Consider the following 17,949-nt stretch of genomic DNA (forward strand, 5'->3'; position numbering starts at 1 on the left):
TAATGCTTTTCGATGAAATATGTATTCGGCAAAATGTCCGTTTGACCAAATATCTTATATTCTAGATAGGTAGATTTCAAATCGTAGTATAGGATGGATGGAAGTTCCATTAAGATTGAGGACAGTCGATCTGAAACTGTCATTCATATTTGCGGTATGAGTTGGAAATGCTCCGATGCATCATATAGGCATTGGCGTGGGCGCTGCTGAGAGGGACCAGAAAAAAAAGGAAAATCAACTGCTGCTCGGACGGCTAACCGATGATTATTTGAAGATCAAACAGAGCATTGAATTGCATTTAAAAGCAGGTGCTAATCAGTGGATTTCACTAGTTGCAGTTTGGATAGTCATACAGAGCACATCGTCTTGTGGGTCCAGCCAGCGAGAGCGTGAAGACAAGTTTCGGTGTTTCGGATCTGCACTTGGATTCGAAGCAGACGAGTAATTCTAGTTACGTGTAGTGTAGTGTAAGGAAATAAAAAGCCATTCACCCCTCCAAAATGTGCAACCGATCATTGGTTCTGGAGTTGCTGCTGGTGGTGACCCTCGCTTCGGCTGCGGTCAGTGCTGCTTCCTGCTCGTGGCGGGCGGCCGGAAGCAACTGGTTCGGAGGAGAGATCTGCATCCTGCAGAAGGTGTACGATGACTGCCAGGAGAAGAGCGACTTCACCGAGTGCCTGAAGCAGAAGGCGCTGACCTCGCTATCGAGAGCTATTGATATGGTGAGTTTGAGGGACGTGATTTCGGAAATGTTCGATTGTGATCAAGGGACATTTGAATTTTAAGAGTTTACACTTTCAGCCTGAAATTTAAGTTCGAAAAAGATGACTCTCATGTCACAGAGTAAGAAATCTTCGAGAAAAGAACATCCTTAAAAAAAACTGAGATTGATACAATTTCTCAACTTTTCGAAACATAATTTCCATGATTATGGATGTCATTACAAAAAAATAACAAGCAATTGATATAAGATTCTTACTTAAAATGTTATCGCCAAAAACGTATTTTAAATTCAGCAAAATTGACGTAATATTATGAAGAATAAGAGTTTTACATAAGAAATAGCCCATGTTCAAGGTTAATCTGCGATTCAGAGTGTTTGAATTTTAAATTAACTCAAAAGTAAAGAACTTGTACTGCCCATAACTGCAAAACAGTCACATTAGACATTTTTGACAAAATGGAGTTAATACCATGGAGAGTCATCAAATGATAAATACTTTCGATCAACTTACTGAAATCTGTGAGATTGTCCTAGAAAATTCGAAAAAAAATACCAAGTTGTTTTGTCACATTGGTAATTATAACCGCATAACAGTCACACTGAGATAATAAATGAGCCTCGTAATGTGATAGCAATGAAATTTCTATCAGAATTATTTTCTTACAATTCACCTAGTATGCGATATGAGTTGTACAAAATATATGCCTCAAATAAGCATTTTTGAGTTCCTGGTAATTTTTAGAAATTATAGTTTCCTCCCATACTGCCACAAAATGCATAGTTAGTATTCCATTTAATCATTTAATTTTGTCGAATGTTACAAATATGCAGTTATGGGCAGTTTAAGAGTTTAACATTCGGGCTGTCGAGCTGTTGTACTTTGTACCACAGTTGTGATTTTTATGCTATCATTTTGCAACAAAGATATCTATCAACACCAAACCAAATGTATTCCTCAAGAATCTTCTTAGGAACAATACTCGACAGTTTTTACGGTATGACCCTTTATAATACGGTAAAATCAACAATTGTACATGGAAGTCGCATAATAATGAACGCACTATATACGGTTCAAGTAAACCACAGTTTGAAATCGGTATATCTCGAAACCCAGATAATATAGAAACTTGAGATCTTTAGTAAAGTTGTTCTGGAGGTAAAACGCTATCTGATGATACTTCATTCAATTCGGAATTTGGCCGCTAGGTGGCAATAGTGGGCATGGAAGTTTATCTTTTGTTTTGCAGATATTTCAGGATCCTGACCATTTAGAAGGATGGCGTCTTCAGCAAAGTTGTTTAGTAAGTAAAGGACTATTATTGTTCGAGCTAGTTGATTCAAAATTTTGCCACGAGGTGGCGCTTGCGAGCATGAAACTTTTGTTTGCTGATATCTCAGGAGCCTGATCACATAGAAAGATAGTGTTTTCGGAAAAGTAGTTCAGTAGCTCAAGGGATATAATAATTTGAGCCAAGAAATAGGATATTTTGCCACCAGGCGGCGCTAGTGAGCAAGAAATTTTTGTTTTGCGGATACTGCAGGATCTTGATTTTTCAGACAGGCCCTTTCGGCAAAGCTGTTGAGAAGCCCAGGGACCATCATTATTTAACGAAATCTCGAACTCTAAGGATTAAACGAATAAAGAATTTGAGCTACTGAACAACTCTGCCGAAGACGCCATCTTTCTAAGTGATCAGGCTCCTGAGATATTTGCGAAACAAATGTTTTATGCTCACTAGCACCACCTGGTGGCAAATTTTTGAAACAATTAGCTCAAATAATGATAGTCCTTGAGTTGCCGAACAACTTTGCCCAAGACGCCATCTTTCTAAGTGATCAGGATGCTGAGATCTGTGAAACAGAATTTTCATGCTCACTAGCGTCGCTTAGTAGCAAAATCTCGATTTTCTTGGCTAAAATAATAATAGGCCTTGAGCTACTGAAAAATTTTGCCGGAGACATCATCTTTCTAAGTCATCATACTCTTGGGGTATTCACAAAACCAAGGGTGTTGTACAAAGTACAATGCGCGACTACTCGCGTTACAAAAATTCGCGCGACGACCGAAAGGTTAAGGGCTACGATTTTGACGATGATTATTTTATGTACATGGACGATCAAAATTCCTCATTTCAACTGAACAAAAAAAAACGTATAAAACTTGTTTCTCAACCAGTTTTAACGTTTCAGAAAACCAAATACAATATAAAGTCACGAGCGATGGGTGTCAGTAATTATTTTAATAATATTTGCATTTTTAAATGCTTTTTTTTAATCAATATCTAAAAAACTGATCAATGTTACCCCACACGGCACACAAAATAATATAAGTCTCTGAACAAACCGATTTTGGAATAAAATTGGCAAATTTATCATTTTTTTTATTACCACTTACCTTATAGTAATAGTCACACCGAATTTATATGAATCCCAGAAATCACAAAAAAATACACATTTCAAAAAAAAAAAAAAACATCTGAATTAGAGACGCATCATCTCGAATTTTGAAGTACCTAAAAACGAAATATGATGGCGTTTTGAAAATGCTTCTACCTCAGGATGTTTTGAAGAAAAAATTAACATTTACTATTTTCTGATAGAAATTTCTTTTACAATAAATAACAAAGTGTATTATTTTCAATAGAACAGATTTCAAAATGCCATATTATGCTTTAAACATGAAATTCAATGTGAAAAGTTATACACATATTTTAGGGGACCCCATCCTATCTTCTTTGTACTATTCCACTTTTAAAGGCATCGAAGATGGTTTGATTTAATATATACATCAGTGTTTCCCAACCGGTGGTCCGCGGATCCATAGAGAGCCGTGACTATCTCTCAAGGGGCCCGCGAAGCCGTTAAAATGAGTAGTGATTCTTGTTACTAACTATATATGGAAAAAATAGTTATGATTATTAGTTTACCGCAAATACTCGAAAGATTTTCGAAAAAGTTTAACAAAAATTATATTCTTATCATTCCCTCAGAATAATCGAAATAATTCAATAAGAAGTGTGTATCGAGAAGAGAAACTGTGTTATTGAGAAGTATATTTTGAAAGTCGAGCTGATCCAAGTGACGCGTCTGGAGTAACTTATGTGTACACAGCAAATAAATGATGTACAGCACAAATGACGTTATAATAAAATTTGTTATTATTTTTCACATTCATTTTTGAAAAGGGCTATACAGTATTGGACAACACAATTGCAACTTTTTCGATTTTTAATTTTAACACATATTTTTGAATTTTTTTTCCAATTACGAGTTCATAAGTTATAAATAAACCATTATAAACCATTATAAAGTGTAATTTTCGACGAAAATTTCAAAACTATTTATCTCAAAATCTGATAGCCCTGCACAAAAACTGTCTTCAGCAAACTTGTTCATCCCGTTAAAATCTACAACTTTGCTGAAGATACCATGTAGGTGTTCCTTCAATATGTTTAATTAACTTTAGTCAAGCCGTTACTGCTTTTGCACTTGTGATTGGAAAAAGCACTCTAAAATATATGTTAAAATTCAAGTAATATCTGATTTTATGCCATTCAAATCGATCCATAAATAACAAAGATATAGCTTACCAAAGTTGGTAATTTTGTATGTAAAATCGAAAGAGTTGCAAATGTTTTGTCCTATACTGTATATTTTGATATTCACCAGCACCATAGAGTAAAGTGGGGCAAAAGTTCGAGTGGGGTAAGAGTTTCTTTTTAAGATTTCTAGCTCAATTCAAAACAAATCTTATAAATGTCATGGTGGTTTGAATGCTATTCAAGTAAGAAACTTTCAATCCAAATATCATAAAAATCGATTGAGATTTGGAAAAGTTATGGCTATTTGTAGTTTTTCGACGTGAATATTGTAATTTTCGGTCAAACTTTCGATGCATGGAACCAATTGAAGATAAAATCTTTGTCAATATTTTATGTTGGGGCGTTTCTAGGCCTATCATAAGGTTGCTATGAGGTGTATTAGTTTTTGCATAAATGCTTGAAAACAATTTTTAGCCCATAGGGGGGCAAAAGTTCGACCCATGCATAAAATCACGGTAAAATTTGCAAATTGCCTAATATCCACATATTATCTTCAAACTTAGTTTAATTTGTCTGATCGTGTGAAAACTGCCACCAAAATTTTACATTTCCTCTTAGTTTTGCGAAAAACTGCTATTTTTGAGTAGCCCCACCGGTGGGGCAAAAGTTCGAATAAGACAATCAATTTTGAAACTGTTATAACTAAAAATGGGTAAATATTTTGACACAAGTTTGTTCAGCAAAATTATAGCCAATATGATGAAGGTTCACTGTATGGTATTTGTTTTGTTTTAACTGCTATTGTTTTCCTGGAAACTTTGATTATACCACTAAGGTCGAACTTTTGCCCCACCTTACTCTACTGTTATTGCATGTTTGAATATCCCAGATTCAGCCCAAATTTGGTTCAATCCTTCAATTGTGTCTTCCTCAGATGGTACTGCAATTTAATGTTTGTGCTAAGACAGCATCCATTTATTACGTAACGCTAAAATTAGAAATTTTAGATCCCCTCGACCCGCCCCCTCCGTAACGCTTTTTGTATGATTTTTTTTAAATTTTTGTATGAGCCGTAACGCCTGGTTTCACTCCCCTCCTCCCCCTAGAGCGTTACGTAATTTGTGGATGCCACCTAAGTGTTACATGTTTAGTTATTGTAACTTACAATATTGTTGTCGGAGTGCGTCGAAAGGGCCCAAGCAAACGAGTCGGTTCTGTGCTTCGTTTTTCCCTCAATTTGCGTGTGATTTTCCAGGCAGTGCCTGGAAAGAGCCCGAGCAAAAGAGTCGATTTATTGTTTCATTTGTTTCCTCGTTTTGTGCGTTTTTTGGCAGTGCGTCGAAAGGATCAAGCTCTCTAATTTGCTTTCAAACGTCCGGTGTGATTTTTTTTTCTTTTTTGTTTTTGCTTTGCGCTTTGTTGTTTCAAGCAGAGTCTGTATACTATAAGTGAAGCAGAACGTGGATTGTGGCTGCTCAGTCAAGGATGAAGGAATAATTGGTGAGCTCGTTTTATGCTTTTATTTCAAATCTGTAAACATGTATGGTGGGACGAAAATATGATTTTTCAACCAACTTTGAATGGTTCGTCACTGTGAGTGTCAGCATATATTATGTATGTTCCGCATATTTTTTTTTAATCCACCCCTTTCTTATACCCTTATTTTTTTTAATTAAAAAAAGCATTGAATGAATCGACACTATAAGTGTAGACCTGAAGAAGGTTTACTTTATTCAACGAGCTTTGATTGGTTCGCCACTGTAAGTGTCGGCATAAGAGTGTTCTGTGAGGGTCCACCCAATCGAGTTTATTTTTCTTTTCATATGAGTGAAATATGATAACACATGCTTTCGTTCTGACAGCTGTATGAATGTTGCGTTGAGTCATTTGCTTAACAAACTTTGAATGGTCCGACACTACAAGTGTCGACATTTTTTGCTTCTACTTGGAAACTTTTCATACTAATTGAAAATGTTATATTTGCGAACATGTTTATATCTCACAAATAATTGTTTGTCACTTATCGAAGTGAATCCTGTACCCAACGATCCTTCCCATTGACAAACATCCCTCCTTGTAACCTTTGTGGAGTAGCAGAGGCATGCACGGTCTACAAAAAGCAAAGGTCGTACACTTACATTGCTTCCCTCATTTCCACTTGAATGCAAGGACGTGGCCGGCACCGTTATTGACCCTGTATAAAAAGAGGCGATGAATTATGCACACTGAAGAAAATTTAGGCCAATCTTTCGGTCAATCACAAAATAGCAACCATTGATATGAGTAGTCAGTCTAAGCTAAGTAACCTGTAACTTACATTATTGTTGTTGTTTGTAGTCCTATGTTTTGCCTATCTTCAACTGTCAGGTCGGGATAATTTAGGTACATGCTATAAATTAAGATTTGGTTTAAATGGACACAGTAGCTATTAGACAGAATTGACCAAAGTGTGGCAAGTAAAGAAGTAAACTTGCACCATTGCCAAGTATAAACTGTAATTACAAGACAATAATTTTCTTGAAGTGGAAGATCAAAGTTGACGTTTCTTTATTAATTTAAACTAAATCTTAATTTATAGCATGGACCTAAAATATTCCGACCTGACAGTTAAAATTAGAGAAAACATAGGTCTGCAAAGGACAACAATATTGTAAGATACAACAACAAAACATGTTAAACAGACTTAGTACAAACATTAAACTGCAGTGCCCTGAGGAAGACACAATTCCCATGTCTAAACCTCGGGCAAATATAAAAACCGTTGTAAAAGTAAAGACTGCGTCGTCGAAAAGCATATATGAAAAAAATGGAAATTATAGAAATAGTAGAAGTTGTACACAGCAAAAACTTCTAAAATTTACATGACACGTAAACTTGAATGATAGTTACGTATTGCTCGTTTTGTTGCTGAATAGATTTTCGTGTAAATTTTCAACTTGAGAAAATAAATGCTTACACGTCACTTTATATGGCAATTTAGCAGACGCACGCTCCTTACATTCAATGCACAATCCAACAGTGTGCGTTACATGTGCGTTACGTGTTGGTTTTGTTAGCTACAACACCATCCAATATATTACAAACGTGGCGTTAGAATATTTTGGTGAGACAAAATGTTTTAGATGTGAGTCTATTGGAGAACAAAATCCCCAATAAATCAAGTCATAACTAAATGTGCAACGGAAAATAATGAAAACGGCCTTATTGCATTCTTGAGTGAAACTGAAACATTTTATGATCTTGGATCCAATATTCGGCAATATTGCATCTTGTAAGTGAAATTGCAAGCGAGAATGGTTGCTTTATACGATTATGCTGAATACTCTGTTAAAAATGATGCACATGAATGGATCGAAGGCTCGGTAATTTCATGTGCATTATTAATCATTGAATTTTTAGCGTTAAACCACGCAAACCGAGCGATTTTGCTTGCACCATTGTTTGAGGGAAGACGTTTCACGTTCAATTTTAAGGAAGCTGTGTTAGATATAAAAGATATGTTTGTAGATTTTAATACATTATAAATGGCATTAGGGCATTTTTTTTTATTTATCGGAAAGCCCAAGTAACAATTTTAGTTTTATGAATTACATCCAGTGTGCTATAAATAAACGCCCATAAAACCATGGTCAAGGTATTTTTGCCGTCATCGCATCCCCCAAAACCCCTTGTAGACTAGAATGTGACTAGTTGGCCCACTCTGAAAGAGGCTATGAAGTGTATATTTATGTCACACAAATAAAGCAAAATAGCATTAAAGGTAACTATTTTGAGGCCGCCTTTTCTAGGTGAATGTCGTATCATCTTGAAAATGATTTTATCATAACTTCGATCTTGCTGGATTTATTCCAAAGTAAACATAACAAAATAAGATTGAAAACACGTCTGTGATTATTTATTTCGTAGTGCTTATTATTTGACGTGATTTATTTGGATATAGTGCTCCAATCTTTAGTGCCAAGTGAAATTTATTGTGAAATGTGATGAGAAAGAAGCAAAATTGTGCGTGCCCTTTCTGAAAGTGGTATATTTGCTTATAAAAACCGCCAGGTGATGAATGAACATATTCAGCCGTTCTTGGTTTGTTTGGGCAGTAAATGTGCTTATGATCATATTTAGTCAGTTTAATCATCACACCAAAACATTTTATGTGCGGATTAATGAAGTGAATTTGAGTTGGAAATAGTGAAATTGTTGCAACCATAGTTAAATTAATATGGCGGTACCATAATTGATAGACAAAATACAAATGAGGGCACACTGTTATGATTCGGCATTTGTGGTTGTAAACTTACTTTAATAAAGGCTGATTGAAGATGATTCAGCTTTTTTTCGCGTTTTATGGTAACCAAGCAGCATTCAACCAAGTTTGACAGGTTGGCCGTGCTGTTACGAAAAATATACCCAAAAACAATGAAAACGGGTACTAGTTTCGTATTTTTTCATTGGAAATAAACGTTGTGTAGCAATTTATATGGTGTGCTGAATAATCAATTTGCAATGCTTATGATGTTATCGCAACTTAGGAGCCCAAAATAAGATTTAAGATGTGTAAATAAGGTAAGTTATCAAAAGACAAATGGAAGTCAATAAGTTTAAAAGCAGCTTTTATGATGACAAGGTGTATTATATGAGACTTTTATCATAGCCGTAACAAATAAGAGTCATTCAGCCACGATCACGCATTTCAAATTCAAAGGAACTATTGTATGCTGCAATAAAGCTGGTTTTGTAGCCACAAAATTGTGACTTTACGTTTTGCCTTTAAAAGGTTCTGAAAACAGCCAAGAGTCGAATAACAAAATTTCATTTTTTGGCAACGATAAATGTTGCCTTAAACTATTCCAGCATTCACGTAACTGTCATAAAACATCAATAAATCCACACAAAAGCCAAATTGCTGTTGAATTGTTACTTGGGAGGTTTCGGCCGGAGGTTCTCCTATTTGCATGAAATTTTCACCAGAGGTTGAGCTCGTGGATACATGACCAAAAGTGAAATTCAAATAAATTCTTCTTCTTCTTTTCTGGCGTTACGTCCCCACTGGGACAGAGCCAGCTTCTCAGCTTAGTGTCCTTATGAGCACTTCCACAGTTATTAACTGAGAGCTGACTATGCCAATGACCATTTTTGCATGCGTATATCGTGTGCCAATTCAAATAAATTATAGTGGCCTATTTTCCCGGAAAATTCTAGATGAATTTTCACGATCTTCCTTAACCTCAAACCTTAAAAATTCATATCTCCTAAACTATGCATCGTAGAACAAAAGTCTTTTTGTGAAATCGAAAGGAAATTTCCTCAGCAATCTATTTACATATAAAAAGAAAAACTTTTCCCAGAAAATTTTTCACCATGGAGAAAATTGTCGGAAAAATAGCGAAAAATTTACACGCATTGTAAGTGTAACGCAGTAAACCATCCTTCCCTTTCCAGTCAAAAGAAGCTTTTCCTCAATTGGAGCACTCTCCATTGGTCTGTTGGGTGTTTTGTATGTCCTTTATTCGTAACCTTTACTATTGATACTAACAGTCTTTAATTGAAAACGATCCTAACATTTTGAAAATTTTTCATGATACGGACGATAGTTTTTCCGACATTTTTTTCCATGGTGAAAAATTTTCTGGGAAATGTTTTTCTTATTATATTTTTAATAGATTGCTGAGGAAATATCCTTTCGATTTCATTAAAAGACTTGTTTTACGATGCATAGTTCAGGAAATATGAATTTTTAATGTTTGAGGTTTATAGGAAAATCGTGAAAATTCATCTAGAGTTTTCAGGGAAAATAGGCCACTTTAATTTTTTTTGAATTTCACTTTTGGTCATATATCCACGAGCTCTACCTCTGGTGAAAATTTCATGCAAATCGGAGAACCTCCGGCCCAAATCGTGTAGTGTAGCTATAAAGGAATATAATCATTTCGTTGTCTGAAGACACAGAAAATACCTTGGTGAATTCAGTTTTTTCTTCAAGACGATATGTGATAATTACGTTATTAATTTTGATTCTTCGGAAAATGGACTTTAGTTTTTATAATGTATTAAGTGTATGAACTTTGGATAAACATTTAATCGAAATGCGTGATGGTCGGTAGCACGTGCTGTGAAGGCTTGGTGTGAAATGACGCAAAAAATGGCATGAAACTTATTTTTTTTAATGTGTGGCATTCTTACGCCATCTTTAACACTGCGGAACACTTTTTATCTCAAATATCAACATACCGTTATTATGGGCTGCTGATACCGTAGCCGTTTTTAAAAATATCACAGCACGTCTAGTTTTTGAGATATTGGCTGTTGAAAATACATTATCAGACGATATCAATTTACTTATCATCAATGTCCATAGTACTTTCTACGCTAAAAAGTCAGTTTTTGGTGCCTTGTTAAGGTATTATATCTTGCAATATGGAAGAAGCGAAGAATTTTGTATGGAGACCACAGCCATGTTGAAAAATCAATTTGATCGAAATTTAATCGTACTATTTGAACCAAACTGTGTACTACATGAAAGTTTAAGTCCTATTATGCACGCTTGATTGTTTATACTTATAAGTTTGATAAATCATTGATTGAGACACATATGTGACTATATAGTGCGTGAAATGATTTCCCACGCTTATGTTTGAGCAATCTTTTGAAAATGATGGAGTTTAACACTCAAACTTGCCAGTTTGATGAAAAAAAAAATGACACATCAGGGACCGGTTCCATGATGATCCCATAATGGCTGAAAAAAGATCAAATGTAAGAGCTGATCCCATTGTCTAATCTCACATATTGAATTGAAGTCAGACTTGTGCCAATTAGTCGGGTTCAAGTTGAAAAAAAAAAAAAGAAAGTTGAGATAATTTTTGTCTTATCTGATGTGGTAACCACTGCAGACCAGTGGACATAACCAAAAATTCCAATGGTTCTCGAAAAAAATAGACATCCATACGATTACATTCGGATTAACATTTGCCGAATTTTCAACAAGGCAGCGTTTTGAACTTTAACATTTACTGGGCAACAAATCAGAGAGGGATCCATTCAGTATTCATATTTTAGAAAGTTCAATCTTCAATTTTAGTACAAACAAAACAACTCATTCAATCAAATTGTTGCTGTTATTCTTTTCTTACCAAGGATTCCATTCAACTGGTCGATGGAGTAACCCTAGTCAAGCAAAACGTAACGGATGATGCTGAAAACGAAGCCGTTCCCGGACTGTCCGACGCCCGTGCCCTGGAAGGCCTGAGCAGCACCGACCGGTCCCTCATCCAGAAGTTGGACAAATTCCTGAAATCGCACACCGTCAAGATGGATCTGTCCACCGAAGGTCGAGGACGAGGTGACAAGAACAAGGGTAGCCGGTACATCATTGCTGCCATGCTCACCGCCATGGGTATTGCTGGTCCGATCGGTTTGAAGACCCTGGGTGCCATTGCCTTCAAGGCTCTGGTCATCTCCAAGGTTGCCCTCACCATTGCCAGTATCTTGGCACTGAAGAAGATCTTCAAGAGCGATCACCACGAGGAAACCAGCTTCCAGGTGCACACCGGCCACGACAACCGCCGTAACACCTACGTGGTCCGTCCAGCCCGAGTCCCCAATGAACCCTACCGGTACTACTACGAGCAGCCTGCTTACTAAGAAGAAAGTCATCCGGATACCGGACATTCCACACACCCCCAACTGAAAGCCAAAACCCCAAAAAACACCCCCCAACAGTCAAGCCATTTTCGAATGGAAACCGGAAGGAGAGAAGCAACTGGAACGTGCAACTTTGAAATATTTCCACTAGCATGGAAATAGCATTGAAATCGCATCAGTTCTGAGACTGCAATAGAAACAATTCAGATCAACACAGGCAAACAAGAAATGCAAAACAGCGGAGGAATATGAATGAGGAGAAACGATGGAACACGGAACAAGGAACCGGAACAAAGAGATCAAAGAAGAAGTAAATAACGCGGATGTGCCTACTACCTCTCTTGGTCTGTGCAGTGATTGTCATGTAATTGTTATTTATTTTATTAACGGAAAAATGTAATTTATTTATTTATTGAAAAAACAACGATGTCCCTCCTGTTTTGTCGATAAGCTTAAATTATTGTTGTGCAATAAACGAAAAATTGATTAAATCGTGCCTGTGTTGTTTTAGTTAGATTTATTCTACTGTTTATTTCTTCAATCCCATATTGTTCTTAAAATATTTCAAGTATCTTAATCCTGCCTTCTTAAACATCTGCCAAGGATCTTTCGAGGAATCCATTGAAAATCAATAGTGGAATGCCAAGGATACTAGCAAAATATATTTTTCGAATGTATAACTTTCAATGCAAATTTTCATATCTTTTGAGTACAGTGGGATTCCGTTTTTGGCATGCTCCGTTTTTGGCACCCTCCGATTTTGGCAACAAAATGGATCCGTTTTTGGCAACATTTTTGAATACCATTGAAATTTGTATTTTTTTGTAAATATTATTGTGTCTGTTGCTTTAGTCATTTGAATAGCAAATCAACTACACACCGATTATATTCCAGAGCTCCATATTTGTCGATATTTCCCCAAATCCCACCAACTACTTAGGGCTCTCGTGTGTGTATGTACTTCGGGATGATCATTGGTCATACATTGGCAACGTTTCATGAGGCCATTCATTTCCATCAGTATTTCAACTAGAGAATAACCCCTTTTCTTAGGCATTCATACTGAACGACCAGCCCACAGAAGTATGTCCTTATTAAACCACTTTTTCAGATTTAAGACAGCTTGTTTGAACAAAGCCAAGCACTGACACAAGAGTAACTCACACAGAGTTTCATTTATAAATTGTGTCTCACCATTTTAGCTTACTGTTCTTATTATTTTTTAGCTTACTGTTTTTGTAATTCCATAACATACATTGCGTATGTTAAAAAAAACACACCACAGAAATAGTAAAAGTGTGCATATTTTACTATTTCGTACAACATTTTTGATAATTCCAATGTGCCGTTTAATACCGCCATCATGACAAATGCAAACACAGTCCCAACTACACTTTATTCTAGGGACGTTCCGATATTGCGAAGTATCGATATTTGATTCGATACAATTATCGAAACAAAGTATCGATACCACCGATATATTGCATCAAAATATCGATATATCGAAATATCATATGATATATTTCAATGGAGCAAAATTCTTCTATCACTTACTGCACTTACTTTCCTTAAATTTGACAAAAAAATTCTTTGAATACTCAAGATTATTGCTGTTTTGACCGACATTTACAAAACTATCTTCTGTTGTCATACATTTTGAACGGTAACAGTTTTGGGTTTTCTCCAAATTTTATTTTTTTCTTGTATTTAAACAAAAAATAGAATATATTTGGAGAAGACCATACACTTGTTTCTCAGCATGTAGATGTCAGATCGTTAAACAATTTTTATGTACGCAGATTTTGCATAACAATCCGGCTAGTTTACTGCTGGGTGTAAATAGGTATCCGGTCAATTATTATTCTTTCCTATTCTTCAGCTTTTGCAAGGACATCGCCAAGACAGTTCTCGACTGCTGAGGGATGCGTCAATTTCATCTAAAAGGCAGATTTATCTCAAATATGTGTCTACACTGAAAATAATCTACACGTTCGGTCCATATTCTTTTCAACGTGGATCTGTCGTGTCAAATGGCAAGGTGAAATAACGTGTAAAACATGTAATTCTGTTAAGGTTTGACTTTGGATCGATAGCAAAAGCTTTTACGTACAATTTCAACGTATTTTACGATTGCGATATCAATCACTAGTAGAACTAGTTTGCCTAACATGACAAGGACTTACATTTGCAATCCACGAATCAAAGAAGTCAAAGTCAAGAAATCGCTAATAAAACCTACTGCAAACTTTTCGAAAATTTGTAAATTGACGTGTTTTACATTTGAATTCGGATTGCCGATAGCGACTGGTTTTACACCATCGATTGATGTGTTTGACAATTAGTGAAAATTCACGTGTGAAACACATTGATCGAGCGTGTAGAATGTTTTCAGTGTATGGTAACTGGCGAGAAGGAGGCAACCTTCAAGGGCGGTCTAGCCCTAGTAGCACACATGTTATAATTGAGGCAGAATAACTCCTATATAAAGGGGGGCTCAGATAGCCGTAGCGGTAAATGCGCAACTATTCAGCATGACCATGCTGAGAGTCGTGGGTTCGAATCCCGCTGGTCGAGGATCTTTTCGTAAAGGAAATTTTCTCGATTCCCAGGGCATAGAGTATCTTCGTACCTACCACACGATATACACATGCAAAAATGGTCTATCGGCAAAGAAAGCTCTCAGTTAATAACTGTGGAAGTGCTCATAAGAACACTAATCTGAGAACCAGGCTTTGTCCCACTTTAGACGTAACGCCAGAAAGAAGGAAGGAACTCCTATATAACCAGATCTGGTCATATAAGAGTTATTCTGCCTCAATTATAACATGTGTGCTACTCGGGAAGACTGTACACCTACGAATGCTTAAAGCTTGTAATTATTTTCTATATATTAGTTTACGATATATCGGAAGGAAATATCGATATCACCGATATATTGAATAGAAAATATCGATACCAAAATATCGAATATCGAAAGCAAAATATCGATATTCCGATATATCGGAAGTATCGGAACGTCCCTACTTTATTCTCAATAATATCATTGAACCGTGCAATAAATACGATCGAGAGTGTTTAAATTTTTGTCTGTAGTATTAGTGTGTATATATCTTTCTGCGTCAACTATTTAGAGCTATGTTAGGCTGCTGTTAGATTTGTTAAGAGACGATTCAACAATACAATATATTAAATCAAGAATATGGGTCTCATAAAAAACTAATAATCTATGAGTTTCCTAACTGTACCCTAGAGAAACCTTAAGGGATTATCAAACACTACTCTTTAGAGAGGTTTTCGGGCATTTGAATGAGAAATAAATCCTTTTTTCTCCCTATTTTTTTTTCCAAAATCCTTTCTTCTTCTGATTTGTGTGAGAATTTATATAAAATTCACTTTAGGGATTGTTTCTCGAGTTTTTACAGATGTTTTTCAGCATTTTTTTTGTTCATCCAGTTTTTGGCCAAAAAAGTTGTTTTGCAATTCCAGGTTTTGTTCCCAAAGGTTTAAAAAAAACCCTTCAAAAAATTCTACCATTTCTTCGGGCTATTTTCCAATGTACATGGAAGAAATGCTTAGCAAATTGAAAATTTACCCCATTAACTAGGCAATATTCAATTAAATATAACAAGTAGACTAATGCTTTATAACATGAATGCTTACTTTTCTTGCAGGTATTATTCCAGAGATTTTTCTTGGGAATCATCTAGCAATTTTCCTTAAGGATTTGACTAAATTTAATATTTCCTAAACTTCTCTATGAAAAAGGTATTTCTGAAACTCTGTCACTGGAAATCCTCATTGAAAAATTTGTACAAGATTTTTTGGAACTTTTATGGAATCCAGTAAATTATTGCATGAATTATGTGAAGGATATCTGGATAAACCTTGAAGGGACTGGGGGTGGTCCTGGTATAGTAGTTAAAAAACATTTCTCCCACTCCGAAGATCTTGGATCGAACCCTTATTCCCGCGATAGTCACTTATGATCTGCAGGCAATACAGTAAGGAAATTTAAGCCATAGGGCTTGAGATGAACTAGCCTAAGGACTGTTTATTTTTTAAAGTGGACACTTTGTGCACGCTATATCTTTTTAATTTATCAATGAAATCGCAATCGGTTTTCTGTACATCGTTCGACTTATGTTGTACAATATTGTGATAATAAAAAATCCACCAAAATCATTCAATTTCGCACTAATGAGGCACAACGTTTGGAACATTCGATTTTTGGAGGTTATCAAAAACAATGATTATTAGAAATTGGCTGAAAAATTCGACAATCTAATTTTTTATTTGAAAAACGGCTTGTTTCTCAAAAGCATTATCAATCGAAAGCCTGCTGAAAAGTATCAAGTTATTTTTGGAGCAACAATATCCCAGATATCATTAAATTATTTTTCATCGATTTTTTTAGAGAAAAATATTTTAAAATTTAAATAAAATTGATATGAGTAGAATTTTTAAATTTAAAGTATGTACTGACGGAAGTACTGAAATAGTATTAATATGACAAATAACTTTCGACCTAATAGAGTTGCTAAATTAGACCCTACGTCACATTTAAAGCACAATAGACAAACAATTGCTTTATTTTCAGATGACCTCCCCAAAGCACAATGACAATCATCAAAGTTGAGAACACTGCTGTAATAAAATCGAATATATTTTTCATGTATAATTTTCATAATATGTTATTCTGAGATTACTTATCAAAATAAATCAAAATGTGTTCCTAAGAATGCGATTAAAACTCAAGATTTAGCTCTCTTTCATGCAAGTAAGGACTGTTCATTTTATAAAGTGGACACTTTGTTTATGCTATATCTTTTTTATTTATTGATAAAATCGTAATCGGTTTTCTGTGTACGTGACGTGACAAGCCTTACAAAATTCATAGAGGTCTCATACAAAAAGTTTGACAAAGGGCCCCCCCTTTGGGGTCAAAATATTGAATTATAGCGTGACATAATATGTGTACCATCCCTAACATGATCCATATCTTAAAAAGCAATCAAAATAGATGGTCATGATCGGCAAAATTGTTCAGTAGATCAAGGGTAACATGTGGTGGTCATTGAGCTACGCAGTGTTTCGATTTTGATCCGAATAAGTCAATCGAACTATATTCACAGAGTGTAACAGTTCGTGAACCATAACTGTTCGTGGAACATCGCAATCGGAGAGCCCCATGAATGTTAACATTCACTCTCTCGTTTGGTACGTGGCGAGAGAGCGTTCAAGAGCAGCAACTCTCACTGACTTCAACGGTGTCGAGCCATTCGTGTGATTTATGTTTTGCATAAAATTGATAATAACTTTCATATTTTCTGGTAATACAACCTTAAACAAGCTGATTTTAATCTATTGGGTCGTCAAACACCCCTTTGGTTGTAAACAAAGCACAGAAAATGGAAAATATTCACACATGTTTCTTGATCAGAATATGAGAGTGTCAGCAAATGTTACAAGTGGTGACACACAGCGATCGGCACCAAACAGTCGGTGGCGTGTGTCTGGCTTGTTTTCTTTCGTGGCTCGTTATCTTACACGAACGTCATGCGTGTTGTGTGAATGCAGACGAATAAATGCGATACATTTATGGTCAGTGATCGTTAAATTTTCCAATGGCTGGAGCTAAGGAATTCTGCCACCAGGCGGCGCAAGTGAGCATCAATTTTTGTTTTCTTATATCTCAGGATCTCGGCCACATAGAAAGATGGCGTCTTCTGCAAAGTTGTTTAGTAGCTCAAGATCTATAATAAGTGTACCAGCAAGATTCGAGATGGATTTTGTTACCAGATGGCACTAGTGAGTACCGTAATCCGGGGTAACATTGATCCGTATGACCCCTCACGTAAAAAGTTAGAATCATCATTTATTGATGGAACATTTTCAAAGCATGAATAGTGCCTCCCTTTCTTACATTCATAAACTAATAAAAATTTAAATTTCAACGTTATCTGGAGGCAAAATATTGGCATGGCTCGAACAATGATAACCTTTGACTTACTGAATAAGTTTGTCAAATACGTAAGGCTAAGTAGT

The 17,949-nt window shown here is 35.8% G+C and overlaps 1 protein-coding gene across 1 annotated transcript; it reads left to right on the top strand.

Moving 5' to 3' along the window:
- The first annotated feature begins 500 nt into the window (after positions 1 to 500).
- LOC5565523 lies at positions 501 to 12,392 on the top strand. The gene is made up of 2 exons (XM_001649826.2): positions 501 to 722; positions 11,398 to 12,392. The coding sequence occupies exons 1-2, from the start codon at positions 501 to 503 to the stop codon at positions 11,902 to 11,904; spliced, it is 729 nt and encodes a 242-aa protein (XP_001649876.2). The 3' UTR covers positions 11,905 to 12,392.
- The last annotated feature ends 5,557 nt before the right edge of the window (positions 12,393 to 17,949 follow it).

The sequence above is a fragment of the Aedes aegypti genome, chromosome 3 (genome assembly GCF_002204515.2).
Source record: "Aedes aegypti strain LVP_AGWG chromosome 3, AaegL5.0 Primary Assembly, whole genome shotgun sequence".
Taxonomy (NCBI): Eukaryota; Metazoa; Arthropoda; class Insecta; order Diptera; family Culicidae; genus Aedes; species Aedes aegypti.